We start from the raw sequence: 25950 nt of genomic DNA on the forward strand, positions 1-25950 counted from the left end.
GGTACGTACGGACGGTCGTGAATACTATATCCCCCGCTCCGCGCTTTCGCGCGGCGGGGGACAATAATAAATGATAGTGAGTGAGTGAGTGAGGTTTTATGCCGCTTTTAGCAATATTCCAGCAATATCACGGCGGGGGACACCAGAAATGGGCTTCACACATTGTACCCAAATAAATAATAACGATTAGAATATTAGAATAGGTCTTTTAGGCTTGGAGCCCTTATGATGGACCTCACATATTGCATTCTTAGTTGTCAAGCATATCTTCATTCTTTTATGATAAATACCCTGGGTCATATGTCTAATGGATGAGTGACCTCCCAATCTCAAACTCTCCTATTTCTTCCATCTCTGTTGCTGGTGACAATAATTTAATCGGAAATCTTTTTGTTGTGTAATGCCATTTAAATCTGGTTCAAATAGGGGTATGGTAGCGAATGGGTCCAGGTACTTAAAATACTAGAAGGGAGATATATTACTCAAAAACGTGAAGGATAACCTGATTCTTTCATGATACTATATCACTTTGGTCAATCTGCCATGTCATGATAGATGAACTAAAGTGATAGGTATCAGGTGATCCCAACCTTTTTTCAGTTGTATATTAGCGAGTGAGTGAGTTGGGTTTAACGCCAAGGTGATCCCAACCTTTTTTCAGTTGTATATTAGCAAGTGAGTGAGTTGGGTTTAACGCCGCTTTTAACAGTATTCCAGTTATATGACGGCGTGTCAGCTTAATGTGGGAAGAAAGCCTGAAGTGATGCAGGTCTCAGACTTTTACCACTTTGGTGAAACCCACAAGCACAGGTATGGTGCTGACAAACCTAGAAACATAATCCAGGCCAACCCGGATTCGAACCCACAATCATAGGTTTTGGTGCCCAAGGGACGCAACTCTGCACAGTGATTCGCGGCACCTCAGATGACTGGGCCACCATGCCCCCAGTTGTATATCATACTTGATAAAGGAGCAGGTACATACTGCACCAAACCATACAACTGACATGGAGCATGGTGATTTGGCTGCATCATCACTTAAACACAATGACAAACAACAGTTCTATTCAATGACTTTTATTTTACATAAATGATCCCACTTCTCACAAAGATGCAACACTACATGTATGTGAAGACAATACATTATAACAGCCCCGGAGAAACTACTGTGTAATGATAAGGAGCTTCTATCTGACCAAACTAACAAATATCTTATCAAACAACAACCTTTAGGATATCCTAAATTAGTATCTCCTTGTTTTGTACAAAATCTTATTCTTTTGTAATTCTATAAGCCCAAAACGATACTTTGAACTTACATTTTTGGGATATAGGTATCTGATATATCTGAGTGAGTGAGTGAGTTGGGTTTAACACTGCTTTTAACATTATTTGTGTTATATCAGGGCGTGTCAGCTTAATGTGGGAGGAAAGCCCGAAGTGATGCAGGTCTCAGACGTTTACCACTTTGGTGAAACCCACGAGCACGGGTATGGTGCTAACAAACCTAGAAACATAATCGGGGTGAACCGGGATTCGAACCCACAATCATAGGTTTCTGGCGTGTCCAGGGGATGCAACTCTGCACAGCGAATCTCTGCGCCTTAGAAGACTTGGCCACCCATGCCCCTGATATATCTGAGCATTTAACATGTTTAATACCAAATGATACAAACACTGACAATTAAACCCAAGTTTTTTTCTACACTCAAATGATACATTTGTGTTCACACAACTAAAACAGTTAGGTGTGATAATAGAATCTGTTCACCACCCAAATAGAATCTTATCCCAATACTAGATATTTCAAGAAAATGTATTACTGTTGCTTCACAGATATCGCGTTCCTCTTCATTCTTTTGGGTTAGTTGTGTTAGGGTTAGGGTTGGTTACCCCCAACTCTATCCTTAGCCTTGGATCCTTGAAGGAAGATATTGGCAAACGTATTCTACAGCGGCTCTAATAGTTATGAATTAAACCTTGTGAATTCTGAGTCAGGATAACAATGCTGATATTCAGACAAAAGTGTAATTCCAACATCATTGAGTCAGTATTGATGACACCTCTTCCAAGAACACAGTAATAGGATGATTTTAGGAATAGCCATTGTGTGTCAGTAGCTCCTAGTTGGCATTATATACAGATGTGGACATACGACAGACGGCGCGAGGTCAGGGTGCCTTGTACAAAGCGATCTTAACGCTAAGGTGATCGTAACACCCATACCTTAACATAGACTTACGACAATCATAGTGCTAAGGTTGCTTTGTACAACGACACTTTGGCCAACAAGAACATTTACCAAATCTTGACCTCAGACTTTACATTAAAGAGTAAACACACTACAATCATCCTTCTGAACCTGGAGAACTTTTAAAATTTGATAGGACATATCATATTGCTGAATGTACCATTCAAATACCTTTACACTTAACATGTAGTGAACAAAAATAGTGATGAATATATTGGAGGATATTTTTTCATGGTGAACACTTCACACAATTTCATAAAATTATCTCCAAAAATATTCATGATCCCTGACGTTTTTGGTTAAGAATAAATACTCATTTTATAATAGCAATATTGGCAGACAAATATACTGAATAAACCCTCAAATGAGTGTTCTCCCAGACAGACGGGAACCTAAATTTCGCAAAAGGAAGTCAGAAAAGTAATGGCACACATGGCGCCAATGGAGCATCATCAATTCTAACATCACTTGACAAGATGTAATGTGGTCATGCGAAGGATGACATGGGTGACTGATGACACAAGACACGGGGTCCTGGAACGATTGATGTGATGTAATCCCCTCGTCGTCCTTCCCATCACTTTAACAATGACCACTTGATCTGTTCCTTGGCAGATTGGAGGACCTGCAATAAACATGGAGCAATATTGAACCACAGTAGCAGAGCATGGACATATAGCATAAGAGAAAGGGGAGGGGATTAGGACATTATTCCATGTGTCCAGACCACTAAAAAAGATGGCGACATAACTGACATAATTGTATGGATTGTTTAGTCACTTGGCATTTTAGAAGTTGATACAAGTGACACACAGCATCCATATTTACAACATTTGCAACATTAAACCATATAATGTCAGAAACTGGGTCTAGCAGAGATTTCTAATGAATATGGAAAGGATTTTGTTTCCTTTTGAAATGACCCTCTAGTAGAGATGCATAAAATGTGTGATAGATAGTTTAAGTTAACCATAAGAAACACTTTTAGACAAATCAATCTGATCTTGTACTGGGTCTTATCTGTATGTATACACCAAACTGAAATGAACATTTGCCAGCAATAATGCTTTTGTCAAAATTTCCCTTTCAACATTATCAAGACCAATCAGAAACTTAAACAAAACCAATCAATATCCCTCTTCAAACCAAAAAAGTGTGTCCTCATCATACCTATACAGAAAGTCTGGGTAGGAAGGGCTTCGTAGTTGCACTTTAAAAACAGCTCAACGTGTGAGTGTCAGACTAAAAGTGCAAACTGGGGTCTTTATACAATGGATGGTAGACATTATAATTAATACTGGCATATGTAGAACAGTTCTTCTCAAAGTGAAGCTAAAAAGTAGAGCTCTAAAAAGTCAGTGGGTGCGCAGAATGTACCTACAAAACTTTATTTGTCATACGACTTAGATTTGATCCTCTATACCTCCAGGGCATTTCGGTAAACCCACATAAACCCCTGGATCCATTCCCATGGTTCTCAACTTGTCCTCCTACTTTTCATTAATATTTAACACAAAAAATCAAACATCATGATAAAGTAAATAGAAAAGGGGAAGGAAGGTGGACATGAAGACATCCTTTCCATCATGAAGATTTCTTTTGCATGTGATGTCAGTCATGTTTTCAATGTTGAATTTCTCAACAAACTTCATCGTAATCAAAGGGACTGGCTGAGCCATATTTGATGCATCATATTTATCAGCCAGTGCTGGTTTCTACAAACACATCCATGGACTGTGAAAGGAATCAGATGATTTTTTTCATTATGTTGTTCAGTGTGTGTGTGTGTGTGTGTGTGTGTGTGTGTGTGTGTGTGTGTGTGTGTGTGTGTGTGTGTGTGTGTGTGTGTGTGTGTGTGTGTGCCTGCCTGCCTGCCTGCTTGCCTGTGTGCCTGCCTGCGTGTGTGTGTGTGTATGTGTGTGTGTCTGTGCCTGGCTGCCTGTGTGTGTGTCTGTGCCTGCCTGCCTGCCTGCCTGCCTGCCTGCCTGCCTGCGTGCGTGCGTGCGTGCGTGCGTGCGTGAGTGCGTGAGTGTGTGCGTGCGTGCGTGCGTGCGTTCTTCTGCTAGTCCAGACTAATGCCATTGACTAGTGCTAACCCACATACCATGCCACAGTTTAACATGAAGACCCTGATCAGACAATACTGACTACGAGCCAGCCAGTCTTTGTCTCATCCGTTTATGTCTCATTCCTTATGCCTATAACATGCATCATATTCATTACCAAGAATCTCCATTACATGTCTTTACCAACAACACCCCACCTGAAAGTTGGCCTGAGAGTGTGGCAGCCATTTCATTAATATTGTTAAGGAGGGATAAAAGTCAATTCCTGAAAAAAAGGTTAGCATTTTTGCAAATAACTGTTTGCAATTAGCTGTTTGCGATAATGCTATTTCAAGGGAAGACACATCCATTCATTGAGCTAAATTAAAATGAGATAAAGTGTGAGATTTTTGTTTAACACAACAAATGTGAGTTGTTGGGTGAGTGAGTTCGGTTTAATGCCGCTTTTAACAGTATTCCAGTTATATCGCGGCTTGTCAGCTTAATGTGGGAGGAAAGCCCGGAGTGAAGCAGGTCTCAGACGTTTACCACTTTGGTGAAACCCACGAGCACGGGTATGGTGCTGACAAACCTAGAAACATAATCGCAGCGAACTGGGATTTGAACCCACAATCATAGGTTTCTGGGGTGCCCAAGGGACGCAACTCTGCACAGTGAATTGCACCTTAGACGACTGGGCCACCCGTGCTCCCTGAAAAATCATGCTTGCCGTAAAAGGCGACTATGTTTGTCGTAAAAGGCGACTAACGCGATTGGGTGGTCAGGCTTGCTGACTTGGTTGATGCATGCCATAGTATCCCAATTGTGTGGACTGATGTTCATTATATATTAATCACTGGATTGTCTGGTCCAGACTCGATTATTTACAAACCGCCATCATATAGCTGGAATATTGCTCAGTGTGGCGTTAAACAACAAACCAACCAACCAACCAGAACACTATTTCAGTTATATCACGGTACGTCAGCTTCATGTGGGAGGAAAGCTCAAGTGATGTGAGTATCAGACATTTACCACACAGGGAAAACCATTGGCATGGTGCTGACAAATCTAAAAACATAATCGAACCGGGATTCAAAACCTGTGATCATAGGTTTCTGGTGTGCCAAAGGGACGCAACTCTGCACAGTGAATTGTGGCATCTTTGACAACTTGGCCACCCGAGCCCCACTGTCAGACACAATATACTTGGAAATGTAAGAATGTTCGATCTTATCACAGATTTACAAATTAGGGCTTGTTTTCAGCCTTGGGTGAAGATTATGTGCACAATAGGCGCTGCACAGGCAGGTTGAAATAGTATACAATAAGCAACGTTTTCAACATGGAAGTTGTAATACATATCGTCAACCAAAGCAGAAAATTCCACTGACATTAAGCTACGACCTTGAAGCTATTAAATGCAAATAAATCTCAGAAAGTAACTAAAATATTGAAATTTATGACAATTAAGTGAAAGTGCAAAACCATTAAATGTCAATGACTGTACACTGTGTCAGATTCGTTTGATGAATATTTCCTTTTTTTAAATATTCTTTGTCTGATACATGTCATCATTGAGATAAATATGAATAAAATAGCGACCTAGAAGACATCTCAAAGACATATACTGGTAAAGTACTCAAAGCATACATTTTTTCCGGCGTGCCACTTGTCGCCTAGTAAAAGGTTTCTTGGTGCCATTTCAGACTTTTTTGAGCGACATCAAAATTTAAGGAGTCACGAATTAGGGTTAAAATACAAATTAATACTTTAGAAAATAAATAATAACACAGGACAAGATTCAAAACATTCCAATTACAGTGGTAGAAACTAACATTTTTAGTCCACTAGTCCTTATAATGTCCTGTGCCCGCTGGCACTAATAGCCATGGTTATGTCATCATTCTGTGATTGCCAGGGTGGCTTAGAGATGGCGCTTGAAACTATGTTGAAATATTCTTCATTGATTTGAGCGAGTGAGTGAGTTGGGTTTAATGCCACTTTTAACATCATTGCAGTTATATCACAGCATGTCAGCTCCATGTGGGAGGAAAGCCTCCCACATCAGTGAAAACTCACTAGCATGGGTATGTAGCTGACAAACCTAGAAACATAATCAGGGCGAACCTGGATTCGAACCTACAATCCTACAGCAAAACACAGCGCCTTAGATGACTGGGCCACCCGTGCCCCTTTCAATGATTTGAACAACCCAACATTGTGATAGTAAACTGAGAAAAGTGTACATGACCATAGATACATAAACTGGTGAGTGAGTGAGTGAGTGAGTGAGTGAGTGAGTGAGTGAGTTGGGTTTAACGCCGCTTTTAACAGTATTCCAGTTATATCACGGCGTGTCAGCTTAATGTGGCAGGAAAGCCCGAAGTGATGCAGGTCTCAGACCTTTACCACTTCAGTGAAACCCACGAGCACGGGTATGGTGCTGACAAACCTAGAAACATAATCGGGGTGAACCGGGATTCGAACCCACAATCATAGGTTTCTGGCATTCCCATGGGACGCAAATCTGCACAGTGAATCCCGCGGCGCCTTAAACAACTGGGCCTCCCGTGCCCCCCGTGACCCCCATACACTTGTAGCATTACAGGCAATAGCATCAGAAACAAGATAGGCTTCATAATCGATGTAAGGAGGTACACTACACCCTAAACATGGAAGTCATTATGTCAATATAGTCAAGCAATGTTGCACTTCTACATTCTATTAATCTGTGTAATAATACATAATCTAATTGACAAGCTAATTTTGATAATGGGAGTCAACTGGCAACCAAGCAATAAATGGTATACAGGCCCCAAATGGTCACAACTCGGAGAGCTGGTATATGGTAAGTTCTACCATGGCTCTCCATCAACTATAAGGCCAGGCTTTTTTTATTTTTAGGATTATGGCCTTTTCAGGCCAAAGTCCAGGGTTGGAGGAGGGGGAAAAAAAGCCAGGTTCATTTTTTTTTAATGCAGAATGCCTTTAGCATACTTTATGAACATATTCTGTGCTCAAAATGATGATGATTTGTGATGACAAAGCCCCTTGTAACAATAAAAAATTCTACCATTTACAACACGGACAATTGTCAAGGGAGGCTATTCATGCTCAGCTTCGAGATCAACAAAGATTGATTATGTATCTCTTTACTAGTTTACAACGGTAGATTCATATGTTTTTTATAAAAAGGTGATGATAACAAATAAAATAACTGACTACACGGCTATTGGCAGGGGAAAAATGGAAATCTGATTATTCTTTTTTACATTTTCTCAAAAATTAGAGTAGGCGGGTCCGTAATCCGAAAAATATAAAACGCCTGGCCTAAGCCTAAAAAAAAATAATAGTCTTGGTTCTCAGGCACTGCCTACATTAACATAAAGTTCATTGCATGTTTCGTTTTTGTTTCCAATTTCAATTTCTTTGGTGCATTGTGTTTAACTATAAGTATTTTTATATTTTTTGAAAATGGAAAAAAAAACAAATCGTGCAGCAGACTTTATGATTATGCAGGTGGTGCCTGAGAACCAAAACTATTATTTTTTTAGCCTAACAGGTCAATTACAGGGAAATTCATTCTTTCATGAAGAAAAATGGCACTAGCAAGACTTTCAACAACCTGTTGCCACAATTATCGGTAGATCAAAAGCATTATGGATCTGTCCTCAAAGGGCCATGACAGCATCTGTCTCTCTGTGTGATAATGTAGCGAATTAACTTAAGCGAGTTTGGTTTCACGTTGTATTTCAGTGTGTCAGCTTGATGTGGGAGGAGAGCCAGAAGGGATGCAGGTCGCAGATGCCCCTATGGTGCTGACAAACCTAGACACACAATTGGCATGAATCCAGGATTCAAACCCACGATGATTAGATTCAGGCATTACTGAGGCATGGAGACAGTGTAGAAAACTGTTGAAAACACAGTAAATAAAGAGCTTTTTCTCAATTAGCATGTTTAGTTCATAAAATTCTCATTTCTGAATTACTGTAATTGCACCAATATGATGACTACTGTGTCTCAAAAGAATATCAGGATTGGTAACTGTCAATTACATAAAGTTTATCTTTATGATGATATTTACTTCAATAAAACAAATATGTAATGAAATAAAGATGGATCTCTGAAGGTATGTAAAGACATACTGAATGACAAGTTCATCAGATAAGTTTCAGAAACAAGGCATTCAAACTGGTGTCTAATAAAGCAATGAAGAACAGAATTTCAAATGCAGACAGGTCCAAAGGTCACCATCGGATATAATATGCAAAGATTCATGGGAGGATAAAATAAAGATAATGAAAATGTTGTCCATATGGTTTGAGAATAATTGACTCTTGAAAATGTGTAGAAAATGACAACAGAAATACAAAGTAAAAAATGTTTGAAATAAGCATATCTTCATAAAAATGTAGGCCAAATTCATCAATAAAACAAGAAAACAACTTGGACTGGTCAGAAAAAGGCACTTTATATTTCCTCACTAGAATGCTGCATACATGTGGGAGGAAAGCCCGAAGTGATGCAAGTCTCAGGTGTTTATCACTTCACTCTTCAGTGAAACCCACGAGCAAGGGTATGTTGCTGACAAACCTAGATTCGAACCCACAATCATACGTTTCTGGCATGTCCACGGGACGGAACTCTGCACAGCGAATCGCGATGCCTTAGATGACAAATTCTAAAGACATACAGATGGATGGAGAGACAGGCAGATGGATGGAGAGACAGGCAGATGGACTAAGATGGACAGTCAGACAGGTGAACATACCCTGTACTGATCACACAAGCGCCCTGCAGTTGGGGGTGGAGGGGGGTTACGTACGTACAACATATTTTACCAAACAAATTATAAAGTGAACTGGACTAGATCTGTCCATATAGATGAGACACCTGCTCAACTAGAAAGCTGCCAGGCTTATAATATATACTGCAGAAGTATCATATTTTCTTGTGTATAGTTCACACTTGAGCATAATGCAGGAAATTATTTCATGTAAAATTGCTATTTCGTATACTGTGAGAAGTCAAAAACTATCACTTCAGATTAACTCCTGCTCCTGGCGAGTGTGAGGTGGGAATGTTCAATGGAGCGGGTCAGCATCTTCTGACGTCGGGTTGAGTGTCGAATTATGGTTCAGTATTAGCTTGGGGCCTGTTTCCAAAGTTCTTACATGATCCTTGAGATCTGAGCTTATTTTTATATCGTTTACGACATGAAGCAAAAGGACTGACGACTCGTCCATCGAGTGAGTTGCACAACCTGGAGGTGAAGCAGTAAGCTGAGACCTAAACTGCCACCTATCATACAAAGCCTGCCAAGGTTATTTCCCCTGACTACACACAACAAACTTGGTCAATGAAAATAACAAGACATGATTTACAATTTAAATTGTATTTACTGCATGCTAGGCATTGTTTTATACACAGGGATTAGGCTTACTGTGTGTAAATGTCTCATAAAATAAGACGGAAATAGCTGTTAACTATACACACATTTTCTCCCTTTTCTACTGTTGACTCATGTTAAAAAATATACCAAATATCTAAACTCAAATTATTTTACCCGAAATAATATATTCTAATATTTTGCTTTTCACTTAAACAACCAATATTAGAAGAAAAATAACCATAACTATAGCACTTTGGTGTATTGCCAGATAATATATTACTTTTAATGAATTAAAGAATGGCAAATATGATATATGATATGATATGTATCCATTCTTTAACAACTTAGATTCATCGAAGGTATCAACAGAATTAATCTCATCATGGTTGCTGTAAATAACAGCGTGATCTACTAATCAGTCCATACACAATTTCACCAAAATTAACATAAACGATATTGAATGAATCTTGAATAAAATGAATATAACAGATTAACAACTGAAGTCCAGAAAATACACTGAACACTTTTATTATCAGTTTAATAACATACCTAACTTGCATACTTCAGTACGGATTTGTTGACATGCTATTTCCAGTGTTACATGGTATTGTCTTTGCATTGGGAAAAGTAATCAAACCTCACTGTATGCATGTATTATGTACACTACCCTCGATACAGCTGTATATTGGGGGAAAAGTGTGCACTCAGCAATATTCCAGCTATATGACGGCGGTCTGTTAATAATCGAGTCTGGACCAGACAATCCAGTGGTTGATATCATGAGCATCGATCCACGCAATTGGGATCGATGACATGCATCAACCAGGTCAGCGAGCCTGACCACCCGATCCAGTTAGTCGCCTTTTACGACAAGCATAGTCACCTTTTACGGCAAGCATGGGTTGCTGAAGACCTATTCTACCCCGGATCTTCATGGGTCGGCAAGGGATGTAACTCTGTCACACAAGGCCACCCATGTACCGAAAAGACATGGATAAATTCATTGTTTATAGCAATTCTGGCGGTAATACATTGTACCCATACTTTTTATGAATGCAAACTGAAAGACTGCATAAATTATTTGAATAACAAGTGTTTCTGAGTCATAAGTACTGGTAATATTAAATGATGGTCAATCATTTGAAAGTCTCAGATATCAAAAAGAAAAAATGGAAAATCAAAAACACATCCTTCAGCAACACATTAAGTCCTGTTTACGGCATGAGGGATGTTAGGTCGTGTCTAATGCCATCCTTAATGTTCTTATTTACCCTAGCCTCACATTATCCAACCAGAGTGTATCATGGCACATTTATCGCCTGATAAGTAAGTAGAGATACCAAACCCAAGTTGATACAAATAGGAATATCTGGGAATATCCGGGAATAACTGGCAGCTAAAATTAATAATTTTACAAGCCACACCTTATGGTTAAAATTTGTACATGTAATGTATCACGTAATCTTACAGGCAGAATTTGGTTAAAAATATGGCAATGAGTTCGCCACAATAATGGGTGGAATATCTGAAGATGCAATCATCTGCTATGGATGTAATTGTTCATATGATCTACTATGTATGTAATTGTTCATATGATCCTCTGCTGTGTATGTAATTGTTCATGTGATCCTCTACTGTGTATGTAATTGTTCAGGTGATCATCTACTGTGTATGTAATTGTTCATGTGATCCTCTACTGTGTATGTAATTGTTCATGTGATCCTCTACTGTGTATGTAATTGTTCATGTGATCCCCTACTGTATATGTAATTGTTCATGTGATCCTCTTCTGTGTATGTAATTGTTCATGTGATCCTCTGCTGTGTATGTAATGTTCATGTGATCCCTGCTGTGTATGTAATTGTTTATGTGATCCTCTACTGTGTATGTAATTGTTCATGTGATCCTCTGCTGTGTATGTAATTGTTCATGTGATCCCTGCTGTGTATGTAATTGTTTATGTGATCCTCTACTGTGTATGTTATTGTTCACGTGATAATCTACTGTGTATGTAATTGTTCATGTGATCCTCTACTGTGTATGTAATTGTTCATGTGATCCTCTGCTGTGTATGTAATCGTTCATGTGATCCTCTACTGTGTATATAATTGTTCATGTGATCCCTGCTGTGTATGTAATTGTTTATGTGATCCTCTACTGTGTATGTAATTGTTCATGTGATCATCTACTGTGTATGTAATTGTTCACGTGATCATCTACTGTGTATGTAATTGTTCGTGTGATCCCTTCTGTATATGTAAATGTTCATGTGATCCTCTACTGTGTATGTAATTTTTCATATGATCCCTGCTGTGTATGTCATTGTTCATGTGATCCTCTACTGTGTATGTAATTGTTCATGTGATCTTCTGTTGTGTATGTAATTGTTCATATGATCCCTGCTGTGTATGTAATTGTTCATGTGATCATCTGCTGTGTAAGAAAGCTGACATTACATTAGAAGCCCAGGGAGTCAACAAATCACCAGAACAAAACCCATTCCTGCTCCACATTCACCTAAACCCAGGGAGTTCCTCTACCACAAGCACTCACCTCAAGCTTTCTCGTTAGTTGCTAAAAAAACCATACAATTGCATTAACAGCTGATGATATAAGATTATGCTTGGCTTTACACAAACCTCAGCCCTGTTCCACAAAGCAATCTAAGCACAATCAATATCACAAGTTCACATCAGCAGGTAAGAGGTGGGAGTTATGCTCATCTTAGCGCTAAGATCACATTGTGTAGGGGGCCTTTAACATGTTGAATACATTGGCATCACTGGATATGAATATGCTGAACTACTATTAATTAATTACAGAAATGAACAGCATAAACTGGTCAATAGCATTATGAGCGACCAATTTCCACATGCCCTACACCTTCACCCTTATAAGAAAATATCTTCAATTTTTTTAGATTTGTTACTTCAGTTATTATCTGGTTATAACGTGAGTTGATACGATGAATGATTGTGTTCAAATCAGTTGAATCTTATTTCGCCCTGCCGACATGATACAGTACAGCCATAATATTGATCAGGGGAGGCAATCTTCATGATTTCCAGACATAGCTCGTGAAAAAATAACAAATAACTGAAAAGTGAATATAATTCATGCATAAATATAACCCTAATGTGCAAGCTCAATAATTAAAGACATCAGCTAAGCCTGAATAAAAGACAACTTTGTTGTAGATTTGCAACAAAGACAACCCAGCATTTTCCACAACAAAATAGAAGAAGAAAAAAAAAGTGCAGGCAAGGAAAAGGGATATTTCATCCAAAATATGATGAATTATTTTCAAGCAAACAAGATGGCTGTTCATGCACGGATCACGAAGGCAGTGACAATAGTTGAGTAGTCATGGCAATAACAGATCCAAGACTAATCCTGAAACATCATCCTGTCAAAACCCACACATTCTAATAATCCAGTTGCCTCGCACTTTCATGACATGCTTCTTTCGCCCATAGAACCCAATGGTAAATTGTATACATGTGCAGCCGCGGTTCATTCCAGATGCCTTGGTGTATAATAGGGAGGTGAGGTGAGGTGAGGTGAAATTGGGTTTAACGTCGCGCCCAAGATTATTGCACTTATACAACGACGTGCATGCACATGTGTATGCGTGTGTGTGTGTGTGGCTGTTTGTACTAGTCTGGATTGATGCCGATTTATAGTGATAGCCATGCTGAGATACCATGCCGCAGTTTAACATGAATACCCCTCTCAGATACAGTAGACTGACTCCGAGCCGACCAGTCCTTGTTTTAGCCCCTTAATGCCGAGCCCCAGACAGGGTGACAACAAGTACCATCTTTTTACGTCTTTTGGTATGACGCGGCCATTTTGCTAACAAAGTCATTCCATTGCCGTTTTAAATGTTCCATGTGTGAAATGATACAGGATCAAAATATGAATCTATCCAGGGTGTATCATGTATCATATTATCTAAGAATATTATCGATGCACTGGTGTACTGGTGAATTGTGACCTCCCTCGTGTATAATGCTGTGAAGCACCTTTATATGAAGTACTGAGTGTCTTGTCTACCACTCTGCTGAAAAACATGATAAGACATAGTAAGACATCAACCAAGTCATCGACCCTGACCAACTGATCCACTAAGTCCCTTGGAGTGTTCAGGTTAAGACACGATTTCAACCAAGTCATCGACCCTGACCAACTGATCCACTAAGTCCCTCGGAGTGTTTAGGGTAAGACATCAACCAAGTCATCGACCCTGACCAACTGATCCACTAAGTCCCTCGGAGTGTTTAGGGTAAGACATCAACCATGTCATCGACCCTGACCAACTGATCCACTAAGTCCCTCGGAGTGTTTAGGGTAAGACATCAACCATGTCATCGACCCTGACCAACTGATCCACTAAGTCCCTCGGAGTGTTTAGGGTAAGACATCAACCAAGTCATCGACCCTGACCAACTGATCCACTAAGTCCCTCGGAGTGTTTAGGGTAAGACATTAACCAAGTCATCAACCCGGACCAACTGATCCACTAAGTCCCTAGGAGTGTTTAGGGTAAGACATCAACCAAGTCATCGACCCTGAACTACTGATTCACTAAGTCCCTTGGGTGTTGGGAGGTTGTTAGGGGTGTTTTCTTGCCAGGAATCCCCGATAAGGGGTGGTATCACAAATGAAGTAGATAAAAAATTCACTGTTACATTTATCTCGGGAACATCATTTACCTTTTTTCCATGTTAAGCTAGAATTCATACGAATTCATGAACACACTTCAAATAATAAATTTAACATGAATTTTCTCATCTTTACACATTCATTTTCCTCCAGTGTGCAGAACAACAGTATGCTATGTTCAATTGTTCATTGTGAGTGAGTATTGTTTACACCGCTTTTAGCAATATTCCAGCAACATCATGGCGGGGGATACTAGGAATGGGCTCCACACATTGTACCCATGTGGAGAATCGAACCCAGGTGTTCTGCATGACAAACAAACGTTTTAACCACAAGGCTACCCAAACGCCCCCAATGGTCATTATTAGAGGCATTACAAGCCATTTACTTCATCTACATGTATGACCCAAAGACAGTGGTTCTGTCAAATTAATCGTCTTTCATCAGACAAATAACTGTTGTCTGTCTGTTAATAGGCACAAATGTCTCCAAGCATCTCTACAAGTAGAGCTCACCCTCACATCAAACATACGCACCACCCAGGTTCAGAAACCCAATCACTGCAGGCATTTAATATTCCCTCAAGCATGATGATAAAACTGACGAGAACTAATTGTCACCCAATAGCCAGCCAACAGCAGCCTTCGTTAAAACAAAAAAATTCTAGTATCAGAAACTCCAATGAGAAAGCAAAACGGGGTACCTTCCCAGCATGCACTTTACAGAACTAAGTCTTCATACCAAAAGTGGCATAATTTTAATTCCAAAGCGGTAAACATTTGAAAAACCAACAATTTGGAGATAGGGAAAAGATCTGTAATAATAATAATAATAATAATAATAATAATAATAATAATAATAATAATGATAATGATAATGATAACAACCACAACAACAACAACAACAATAATGTCCTTGATATCGAATCCCACTGAAGTTCTTGCATTTCACTCACCTGAGCCACGGTCTGTTCTCCCAGGGGAATGTCGTCTGTCCTGATCGCAACTTTCTGTACAATGGCGTTAGAATCAGCTTCTAGTACAATTCTGAAACCAAGAGTGTGAATGATTTCATTTTCGTAATTGCCAGAATGACAGATACTCCAAATTGTTGGCAAATGGTTCATCACGATAATAACAAAAAAAATCTGAGTTTTAACAATCTATTTCACTGGTAACAGAAAGCAGCTTGCACAGTGTGTACACCTCAGACAAAGAACCCTATGAACAAATACAAAGATGTCAGACTGCTCAACAAAGGGGAATAACTCTTGACTTCCACCGTCACAAGGGAGCCACATCTCAAGGACTGCTTCAGAATATATGAAAATTAACCTTTTAATAAAACACATTATCATGATTGGTTACAGTTGCAGCTGGACAATAATTGACGCAGTCCATGATTATTTCACCCTCACAAGTTATTTTAGTTACCCTCAGAATATTTGTAGAATATTGATTGGCATATACAGCAATGAGCATTAAACTATGCATATATTTGATCGAACCCACATAATGTTGTATGCGTTGACATACTGGCACATAAATCGTATTGCAATTTATCTCAATACAGAGAGATGTATTGAGATGCGGTTAAGATCAATTTTTTTAAACAAGTGAATAGTGATGTGTGAAAGCAAGTCAGATACCAGAACTATTCACGAGTTTCATAAGATTGGAATTACACGGGAGCGAGTTGAGTATCTTAGTTATTACTTGCCATTGATAACTTTTTTAAAAATATTGTTGTGTGTGAATGCGCAGACATCTATGTGATCCACAGCTTAATCCAATTGAGTTTAACAGAAAAACACTCAGGACATGTCAAATGTTGACATGTACTAATATGATACCATACAAGGGCCTACTTTTAGAATTCATGAGTCTGTTTAACAAAGTGATTGTAGCTCTATGGCTATTGTAACTCCCATACATTAACATACACTGTCATTGCACTACGGTCGCGTTGTGGAACGGGTCCCAGCACCACAAAGTTTACAAACACATCACAATACCCTATGTCATCATTAGTGTAATTTTGTTGCAAGATCCGTAAGCAAAACAATGCCATGTGATGTCAGCCTAGCAACAGGGTTGCTGGAGTCATCAAGTGTGAATAAGCTCCTCTAATTGATCTATCATCTCAACATGCCATGTCGTTGAATAAGCCCAGGGATGTTGGGAGTTTTCAATATTTGTTCGTAAAATGTGTTCCCGCGGTGCATAAGCATGTGCTTTGGTATTTGGTATTTTATTCATTTAATAAACCCGACTTCAGATTGCAAGATGTGTAGTATGCATAATGAGTGAGCAAGTATGGTTTTATGCCGCTTTTAGCAATATTCCAGCAATATCACGGCAGGGGACACCAGAAATAGGTTTCACACATTGTATCCATCTCGGGAATCAAACCAGGGTCCTCGTCACGATGAGCGAACGTTTTAACCACTAGGCTACCCGACCGCCCCTGTAGTATGGAAAAAGGAGACTACCTATTACATCATCAGTATGGATTGGTTGGTTTGTTGTTGCAATATTCCAGCTATATGAGGGCGGTCTGTAAATAATCAAGTCTGGACCAGACAATCCAGTGATTGACATCACGAGCATCGATCCACGCAATTGGGATCAATGACATGCATCAACCAAGTCAGCGAGCCTGACCACCCGATCCCGTTAGTCGCCTTTTACGACAAGCATAGTCACCTTTTACGGCAAGCATGGGTTGCTGAAGACCTATTCTACCCCGGACTCTTCACGGGTCTCATCAGTATGGAATGTTAATGTGAAGCTTGTGCTGATAACATGGTTTAGATAGGAACCTAGTCCATCCAAATGCCTCAGGAGAGTAGATATAATTTATATAATTCTATATTAATTCTTCTGTGATTTTACCGGAAAATATTGACACTCAAGGCTTGTATTGTAATAGGTGAATTGCTGACAGCCATCTGGCAATATGTCGGTATACCAGGTATATTGCACACCCCTGTGTTGTATTTACAAATATTCAGTACAGTAAACTACAATACACTCATAATGAACTGACGGATATAACAAACATATGTTTTGTTCCCGGCCATTTGCTGCATATATGCTTGTGATGAAATGCGGTTATAACAATCTAATATAATGGTCCTTTTGAGTTCATAATAACCATAGTTTATTTTATAATGTATATGTAATGGGGAGATCTTAAAATAGGCATTTTGCCTGTTGATCTATAAAGATTTTGATTTTGAAAATAAATATTGTTTAGACCCATTGCTCGCATGTGAGCATACTTTATGTGAGGAAAACTAATGTGAAAGAGGTAAAAAACATTTACCACTTTGGAAAAACCTACCACTAACATGGGGCTGACAAAGCAACATTCATAATCAGGGCTCTGGCAAAGGGAAGCAACTCCATACAGTGGAAGGCAGGGTCCTGCCACTAATTATTTTTTGAGCATCACTGAGTGGTGATTATTGAACTGAATATTGAAGCTCTCAAAAGCACATGGATCACATGAACAGATTTTATAATTCATTATTTTTTAATATGTTTTACGTGAATAAAACATGGTAACAGTTGGTTACATACAATGATACGGAATATCATACTAATGAGATGCTAAGTGACGTATCATAAATGCAGCGCTCCAGAAAACCTTTAGAGCCATTGAGTATTACCTCATAAGGTATCATTCATAGTGGGTATTGATAGTTTTCCTTGGGTATTCACTGTATTTTTACTGTGTTGGATCCAGTCTATTTAGTATTAATAGTTTTCCTTGGGTATTCACTGTATTTTTACTGTGTTGGATCCAGTCTATTTGGTATTGATAGTTTTCCTCAGGTATTCACTGTATTTTTAATGTGTTGGATCCAGTCTATTTGGTATTGATAGTTTTCTTTGGGTATTCACTGTATTTTTACTGTGTTGGATCCAGTCTTTTTTGTATTGATAGTTTTCATTGGGTATTCACTGTATTTTTACTGTGTTGGATCCAGTCTATTTAGTATTAATAGTTTTCCTTGGGTATTCACTGTATTTTTACTGTGTTGGATCCAGTCTTTTTTGTATTGATAGTTTTCCTTGGGTATTCACTGTATTTTTACTGTCTTGGATCCAGTCTATAAGGTATTGATAGTTTTCCTTGGGTATTCACTGTATTTTTACCGTGTTGGATCCTGTCTATTTAGTATTAATAGTTTTCCTTGGGTATTCACTGTATTTTTACTGTGTTGGATCCAGTCTATAAGGTATTGATAGTTTTCTTGGGGTATTCACTGTATATTTACTGTGTTGGATTCAGTCTATTAGGTATTGATAGTTTTCTTTGGGTATTCAATGTTATTCTTTTTACTTCCTTGGGTCCAGTCTGTTTTGTTTCGTAAACTGATGAGTTGTCTTTTTTTAATATAACTCTACTCACATGCTGTTTCAGGTAACATCTGATTATCTGCTACTCTTCAATAAGGACTACTATCACTGGATTATTAATTGTCTTCAGCACAAGTTAGAAGTCACGGGCTAGCGGACAAGCATGAATTTCGAAGTCTGCAGTCAAGTATTGAAATGAAGAAGGATGGTGTGACATTGACACCATCTGTGTGCTGCTTACCCTCCATCACAGATTTCATCCACAGCCAAATACACTGCATCTAGATTCTCCAACAACGCTCGCTTCTCTACATTCTTCCGTAGGATCTGGCTCACAGCATCGTACAGGGCGTTCAGAACACTTGCTAGTATTAGCTGAAACAAAGCAGTCAGGGAAATTAAGAGAAAGGAACAATCATTTCTAGTTCAAAGGAAGGGATGGTTGTCTGGCTTCTTTCAACATTTCATTGAGTTAGGCTAAAAATAATAAGGGTCTTGGTTCTCAGGCACTGCCCGCATCACAATAAAGTCAGCGAGCCTGACCACCCGATCCCGTTAATCGCCTCTGACGACAAGTACAGTCGCCTGTTGTGGAAAGCATGAGTTGCTGAAGACCTATTCTACCCCAGGATCTTCACAGGTCTAATACTTAAAAACAATGCAATCCAATATAGCACACAGTAACTTCCATTCAATGCAGACTGCTTTGTGTTATGGTCATGGCGGCAAACGGAGTGTGTATGCTTGTTTATGTAGGGAGGCCCTTTCCCAGGTTGATGGTACACAACCATTTATTTGGTTACCATGGTTACATACTAGTTTGAACAAAGAAAGTCTTCTTAGTACTCCAACTTCTAAATGTCTCTCAATGATGTTAGTTTGAACAGGCCCAAAAAAATTAAAACAATCACCCGCACTATATTTTCAGACGTCCTTGCCTGAGAACCAGCTCTTTAATTTTTTTAAGCCTTACAATTACATAACATAAAACCGACAATGTGCACTTTGGAAAATTAGAATGTTAAATGGAGCCCAAAGTTTACATTCCAATCCCCATAAAAGTTCAAGATGTTTCATGTTCTGTTCAATTATGTGTTCATTAGAAATTAAGAATGTGAGGTGGGGTGAAATGGGGTTTAACATCATGTCCAAAATTATTGCACACAAATAGCGACATGCATGCACGTGTGTGTAGCTGCTCCTACTAGACCAGACTAATGCTGTTTTATAGTGTTAGCCAACTGAGATACCATGCCGCATTTTAACATGGATAACCCACTCAGAAACGGTATACTGACTCTAAGCTGACTAGTCCTTGTTTCATCAACTTAATAGCAAGCGGACCCATGAAGATACGGGGTAGAACAGGTCTTCAGTAACCTTGCAGTAAAAGGCGACTATGCTTGTCATAAGATGCGACTAAAGGGATCGGGTGGTCAGACTCGCTGACTTGGTTGATGCATGTCATCGTATTTCAATTGCGTGGATCGATGCTCATGATGTCAATCACTGGATTGTTTACAGACCGCCGTCATATAGCTGGAATATTGCTGAATGTGGCATTAAACAACAAACCAAGAATGGCAAGCGCCAGGCAGGGTAACAACAAGTACCATCTTTTAACCTTTGGGTATGACGCAGCCGGGGAACAACCACCGACCTTCTGCTCTCAGGGCAGATGCTCTATCCACCAGACCACAGAGGCAGTCAAATGTAGTTTGGACATCCCCATGAAAGTTCAATGATGATTAACAGGATTAAACCTATTTCCTTTTTAGGTCAGATTGTCAGTAAAGTGAAAGCCTGTTCATCTGGTCACATGCAACAAAAGATAATGATCAACCTTTGTTCTAAATTTCGTCAAACCTCGTTGTGTCAAACTCCTGGGGACCTCAAAAAAAAGTTTGAGTTATCCGGGGTTCAAGACATCAAGAAAGGAAATTTTTTAAAACAAAACATGTTATGTGATTATTATTACCAGGTGGGCGCGCAACACTAGACATCAAGGTGTAAGTATATGTCTTTGCCCAGGTTGCTGGTGAGTCGGGGTGAGGTGAAATGGGGTTTAATGTCGTGTCCAAGATTATTGCACTTATATAGCGACGTGCCCAGGTTGCTGGTAGTGAAGGGGGTGGCAACTAAGGGATAGCATCAATCTCACTGTCCCCATCAGAGAACACGTCAGTAACTTGCTGCTGATTGGTTTACAGTGATCAGCTTACACCTCTGATGTAAGGCGTGCTTGTTAATTAGACTTGATGGAAAACTGGCTTGTCAGAAAGCGTCCTGCCTTTCAGTGAGTGAGTTTGGTTTAGCGCAACTTTTAACAATATTCTAGTTCTATCACAGTGTGTCAGCTTATTGCGGGAGGAAGGCCTGAAGTGATGCAGGTCAGACGTTTACCACTTCGGTGAAAAGAAGAAACATAATGAGGCAAACTGGGATTCGAACCCAGTCATAACTTTCTGGCGAGCCAAGGGACACAACTCTGTACAGCGAATCGTGGCACCTTAGACGACTAGGCGACCTGTGTCCTCTCCTGCCTTTGATGTAAGAACAGCAATTGCAGTGAAGTCAGTAGTGAGTTGAAAGTAAGGCAAGTTTGGGCATGTGGACGTTATTTTATTTTCAACTTGATAAGCATGATCAGGGGAGTTTTATGCTTAATTTGGATACTTGGGACTCCCAAAAGAATTCGAAACAACCGGGAATTTGACACATCCAGTTATACAGATCCGAGTATTATAAATGATGATAAGCATAGGAGGGAAACAAAGGGACTGGAAAGTTAAGATCAGGATAACCTAGTGAGTGAGTGAGTGTGTATGGTTTTACACCGCTTTTAGCAATATTCCAGCAATATCACGGCGGGGGACACCAGAAATGGTCTTCACACATTGTACCCAATTTGGGAATCGAACCCAGGTCTTCGACGTGACGAGCGAACGCTTTAACCCCTAGGCTACCCGGCCGCCCATAGGATAACCTAGAATTTGGCACATCCAAGCTCGACACAACAAGATTTGACTGTACTATGAATGTACCTCATCTTAGTATTTGGTGTATAACACAAGATTTACTTACTTCATTTTCTTGTGTAGACCCAACAACATAGAAAAATAAATCAACATTTGATTTATAGACACATGTGAGACCCTCGAACATTATAATTTCCGCTGAAACAAATAAAAAGAACAAATATCAAGAAACGATAAACTGTCTGTCTAAATGGAGATCTTTATACCAAGTATACATGTAGTTGTATAACAACTTCACTATAATACCTAAGAAGTAATTGATAACAGTACCCTTGTTAACGGTACTTAACGGTACTTATTAGCATAGCGTATCTGCTTTTTCCCAACATTCAATAAAATAACAAAGTCAGTCAGACGAAAGAAAGGAGGATTAGGCGACACAGTGTTCCACTGACGGGTGTTGGAAGTAAGTCAGTTCTCCCATGTTTTGGTAAACAGAGTGGGATATTGGAAATTGGTTGGTTGGTTGTTTTACGCCCCACTCAGCAATATTCCAGCTATATGACAGCTGTAAATAATCAAGTCTGGACCAGACAATCCAGTGATTGACATCATGAGTATCGATCCACGCAATTGGGATTGATGACATGCATCAACCAAGTCAGCAAGCCTGACCACCCGATCGCCTTTTACGGCAAGCACAGTCACCTTTTACGGCAAGCATGGGTTGCTGAAGACCTATTCTACCCCGGAATGATATTGGAAGTGAACTCATCTCATCCACAATGTGATCTGATTTGATGAATAAATCAATTATGTGTCAATTAATAAACAAAGTGTTAACAATTAGAATAAGGGAAAGATGTGCATCAGTTAATGATGTCATAAGGCCACTGCTACAAGTTTAGTCATTGCAATCATGGCAAACACACGGGTCAATGTTAACATCAAGAATATAAACGGTAGTGTAAATCTTTATAAGAAAATGCCCAATTTCCATTATATATGTGTAAATTATCTATAGAGATGTTCTTTCCACTTGAGCACAGAGGCGGTCAATTATACTAAATTACTGTAGAGTTAGTAAAACTTTGATATATTCTATTAGTGTATAGTTATGATGGTATTATCTCAGATTGTTTATGAGCAAGATTTATTAAAGATTACAGTCAACTGTCTACACCAGGGTAAACATTCTGAGGCAAAGAAAAGCACATCAAGAATATGTTAATAAAAATCAGGTTTCTAGACATAATCCAAATTTGGGGTGAGAACTGCTAGCTTGCAGTGTCCATTTTTTGGTCTTCATACTCACCATTGGCTCGATGTGTTTTGTTGAACAGATTTTTTTCAAACTGTTTCTGTTCTTTGGCTGTCGGAAAGGTGTCATCAAAATACTGCAAAGAAACAATTTTCTCATACATCTCAAGTGACAAGGTCCTTACGTGACAACTATCAGTCAGTGCTAGATACAAAAATTACACTGTTACACATAACCTTTCCCATAGTTCACACATGCTGGTGAAATACTCCCCAATCACATCATGCAAGTGCTACTAATACTTTCATCAGTACGTTGAGCCAAATGTTAAAGGAAGTAGGTAAAAGGATTCATTATCAAGTTGCAAAGGGAGGAATGTATTGCTATAAACTATATTTTGTGTCCAAATTAGATTTCCAAATGTTTTTACCACTTCAAGTGGACCAGTCTGTTGGAATCAGAAATGTCTGCGGAACATTACCAGGATTTTAGTCAGAAACTGTGGCTCACACAAACAATTTTTCACTTGCAATTAGGGGTGTAAGTACTACATCAATTTGCCCAAAGAGATGTACCCTACAGTGTGTGGGGAAGCCATAAAATAGTGAGTAAACAAAACAATACATGTGTGCACCTTTTCACTAAATTCACCTGTCAAACACAAATGAGAATTGACAATTTCCACAGAACCATGGGCATCCTTCTATTTGTATATTACTAAAACTCTTCATAAAGACCAGAGTTTGTTTATGAATATAATTATCATTATGGTTCTAATTGTATGGATATTTTCTACCTTCGCCACCAATCTGTTGCCATCATTGTCAAGGACTGTGATGGCTTTCACTGTGTACAGAGAGGGTTCCTGAAACGAAATGTATCGGAATGTTTTAAAGTATCCTATTCTTATTTAGAAAAACAATTAGTAGGAGATGTGTACATGGTGTAAAGTCACATTCTTCAACAAGCTGAAGATAGTGCTCTCTGGTAATGTTTGCACCATGTGTTCTGTGTGTCCTGCATTTACAGATGTCACAGTCAACAATGGTCAAGGGCATGTTTGTTTTTTCTGACCGTCTTGGTCCACTTCGGGCATCTTGTAGAACTTGTACACAAGATGACAAGTGAATTATAATAAATAATACAAAGGCGAATAAGCTGAATATTAATATCAAAACGATTCACTAATATGTGTCCTTTATATAACACAGTATTTGACAACTTCTGGATTATATAAATAGATGTTACTATAAAGATACCTATTTTTGAAGGCATTTTCATGTCATTCTAATCGGTTCGTGGGAAATCAGACGTTCCGACAATGTTTCCATACAAGTTTGGAAGTTATTTAAGTATAATTCATGGCATACTTATGTCTTATGTGTAAAATATTGGGCCGGAAAGAGCACACATTCATAAGGGAGTATTGTACACGTATGCAAATACTGAAGACCGGTAAAAGATGTATAATGTAAAACGTTCTGTGTGGACATACGACATGATCATCGATATGAACGAATATTTGTCATGAAGTATTATCAACATTTCAGTTCATCGAAGGGATATCATTTCACAACATCTTATGAGTCTATTCAGAGTTAAGGGGTGCGGTAAAACATACTTATTTCACTAAAATAATGCAGATAATTTTGACATACCAATATTCCTCCTTCCATGTTGTCTTTCCTGACGTGGAAATGCAGTCTCCGCACTGCACTTCCGTTTCCGCATTGATGAATAAATACAAAATAAAATATATAGATATATAGATATTGTTTTATGTATAAGTAATAGCTCTTAAAATATTTGAACTTTTGTCTAAATTTTAATCAACCCCTCCCACAAATGAATTAGTTGATATAGTATTTTCTGTACAACTATTAACATAAGTGTGCATCGTGATCGACCGTCAGATGAACCGACCTTTCACGTTTTCAAGAAAAACGGTGTATAGGAAAAAGTGAGAGACTACAGAAATACAGTTGTTAGATTATCTTACTAAACTATGATAAAAAGGAGCCCAGAGACTCTTCCTTTTCAGATACTGCAATAATCTAGACTTGCCCAGTATTATTGACTCTCGTGGACTGTTTTCGATATGTTTGCTTCAGAGTCTGTATGGCTGACATATAGGCCTACAGTATCACCTCACCTCACCTCACCTCACCTCACCTCACCTCACCTCACCTCACCTCACCTCACCTCACCTCACCTCACCTCACCTCACCCACCCACCAGTCAGTCACTCAGTCACTCAGTCAGTCAGTCAGTCACTCAGTCACTCAGTCACTCATTCAGTCAATCAATCAATCACTGGATAGTTCTGATTTCAAAGACACGTGAAGATTCCGGGGTAGAATAGGTCTTCAGCAACCCATGCTTGTAGTAAAAGGTGACTGTGCTTGTCGTAAGAGGCGACTGATGGGATCGGGCGGTCACGCTCCCTGACATGGTCTGATGCATGCCATCGATCCCAATTGCGTGGATCGATGCTCATGATATCAATCACTGGATAGTCTGGTCCAGATTCGATTATTTACAGACCGCCGTCACATAGCTGAAATATTGCAAACAAAAAACGCAAACGTCAAAGGGTCAGTGAGTCAGGGAATGTTGATTAACATGACCAATAGTCCCGCTATGTAACGGTAAAACTGAACTGGAACAGGCAAACCAGGGGCTGAATACCCGAGCAATGATCCAGGCCATCGGAGTACGACGACACGCAACCAACTCAGTCACGACACCCGATCCATTTGGTCGCCTTTTTCGACAAGCAATAGAGTGTTGCTGATTTAGTCTAACGCGTGTCCCCACGGGGGTCAAATATTGTTCAAAGAAATTATTAAAGTTTATTTTAGAATCACGAGTCTTCAAATGACTTCAGAGACCATAACACTAAATTTATTATATGGTCCCTGATCACATTTAGAAGTGAATTCACACAAGAGAAAGAGTATATGTTCACTTCTTTATCAAGTGAAT

At 39.2% G+C, this 25950-nt stretch overlaps 1 protein-coding gene across 2 annotated transcripts; it reads right to left on the reverse strand.

Annotated features, from left to right (window-relative positions):
* Nucleotides 1-1061: 1061 nt before the first annotated feature.
* On the reverse strand, nt 1062-24653 carry LOC139463922 (coatomer subunit zeta-1-like). Of its 2 annotated transcripts, XM_071245353.1 has the most exons (8): nt 24624-24653; nt 23762-23830; nt 23020-23101; nt 21811-21902; nt 18968-19101; nt 15315-15405; nt 12248-12268; nt 1062-2876 (listed from the first exon to the last, which is right to left on the reverse strand). In XM_071245353.1, exons 1-8 carry the CDS (start codon nt 24639-24641, stop codon nt 2829-2831), a joined length of 555 nt encoding a protein of 184 aa, XP_071101454.1. In that variant the 5' UTR covers nt 24642-24653; the 3' UTR covers nt 1062-2828. The 2 variants fall into 2 exon arrangements, with proteins under 2 accessions (XP_071101454.1, XP_071101453.1); XM_071245352.1 differs by lacking the exon at nt 12248-12268 and having other exon boundaries at nt 24624-24650.
* Nucleotides 24654-25950: the final 1297 nt, after the last annotated feature.

This window comes from Haliotis cracherodii, unplaced genomic scaffold, assembly GCF_022045235.1.
Source record: "Haliotis cracherodii isolate W230 unplaced genomic scaffold, xgHalCrac1.p SCAF_16, whole genome shotgun sequence".
NCBI lineage: Eukaryota > Metazoa > Mollusca > Gastropoda > Lepetellida > Haliotidae > Haliotis > Haliotis cracherodii.

Coding starts and splice junctions, on each gene's coding strand:
- LOC139463922 (XM_071245353.1), bottom strand. Junction 23,102..23,761: donor GCAACAGATTGGTGGCGAAG/GTAGAAAATATC, acceptor GTTTCTTTGCAG/TATTTTGATGACACCTTTCC. Junction 21,903..23,019: donor CAAAACACATCGAGCCAATG/GTGAGTATGAAG, acceptor TATTTGTTTCAG/CGGAAATTATAATGTTCGAG.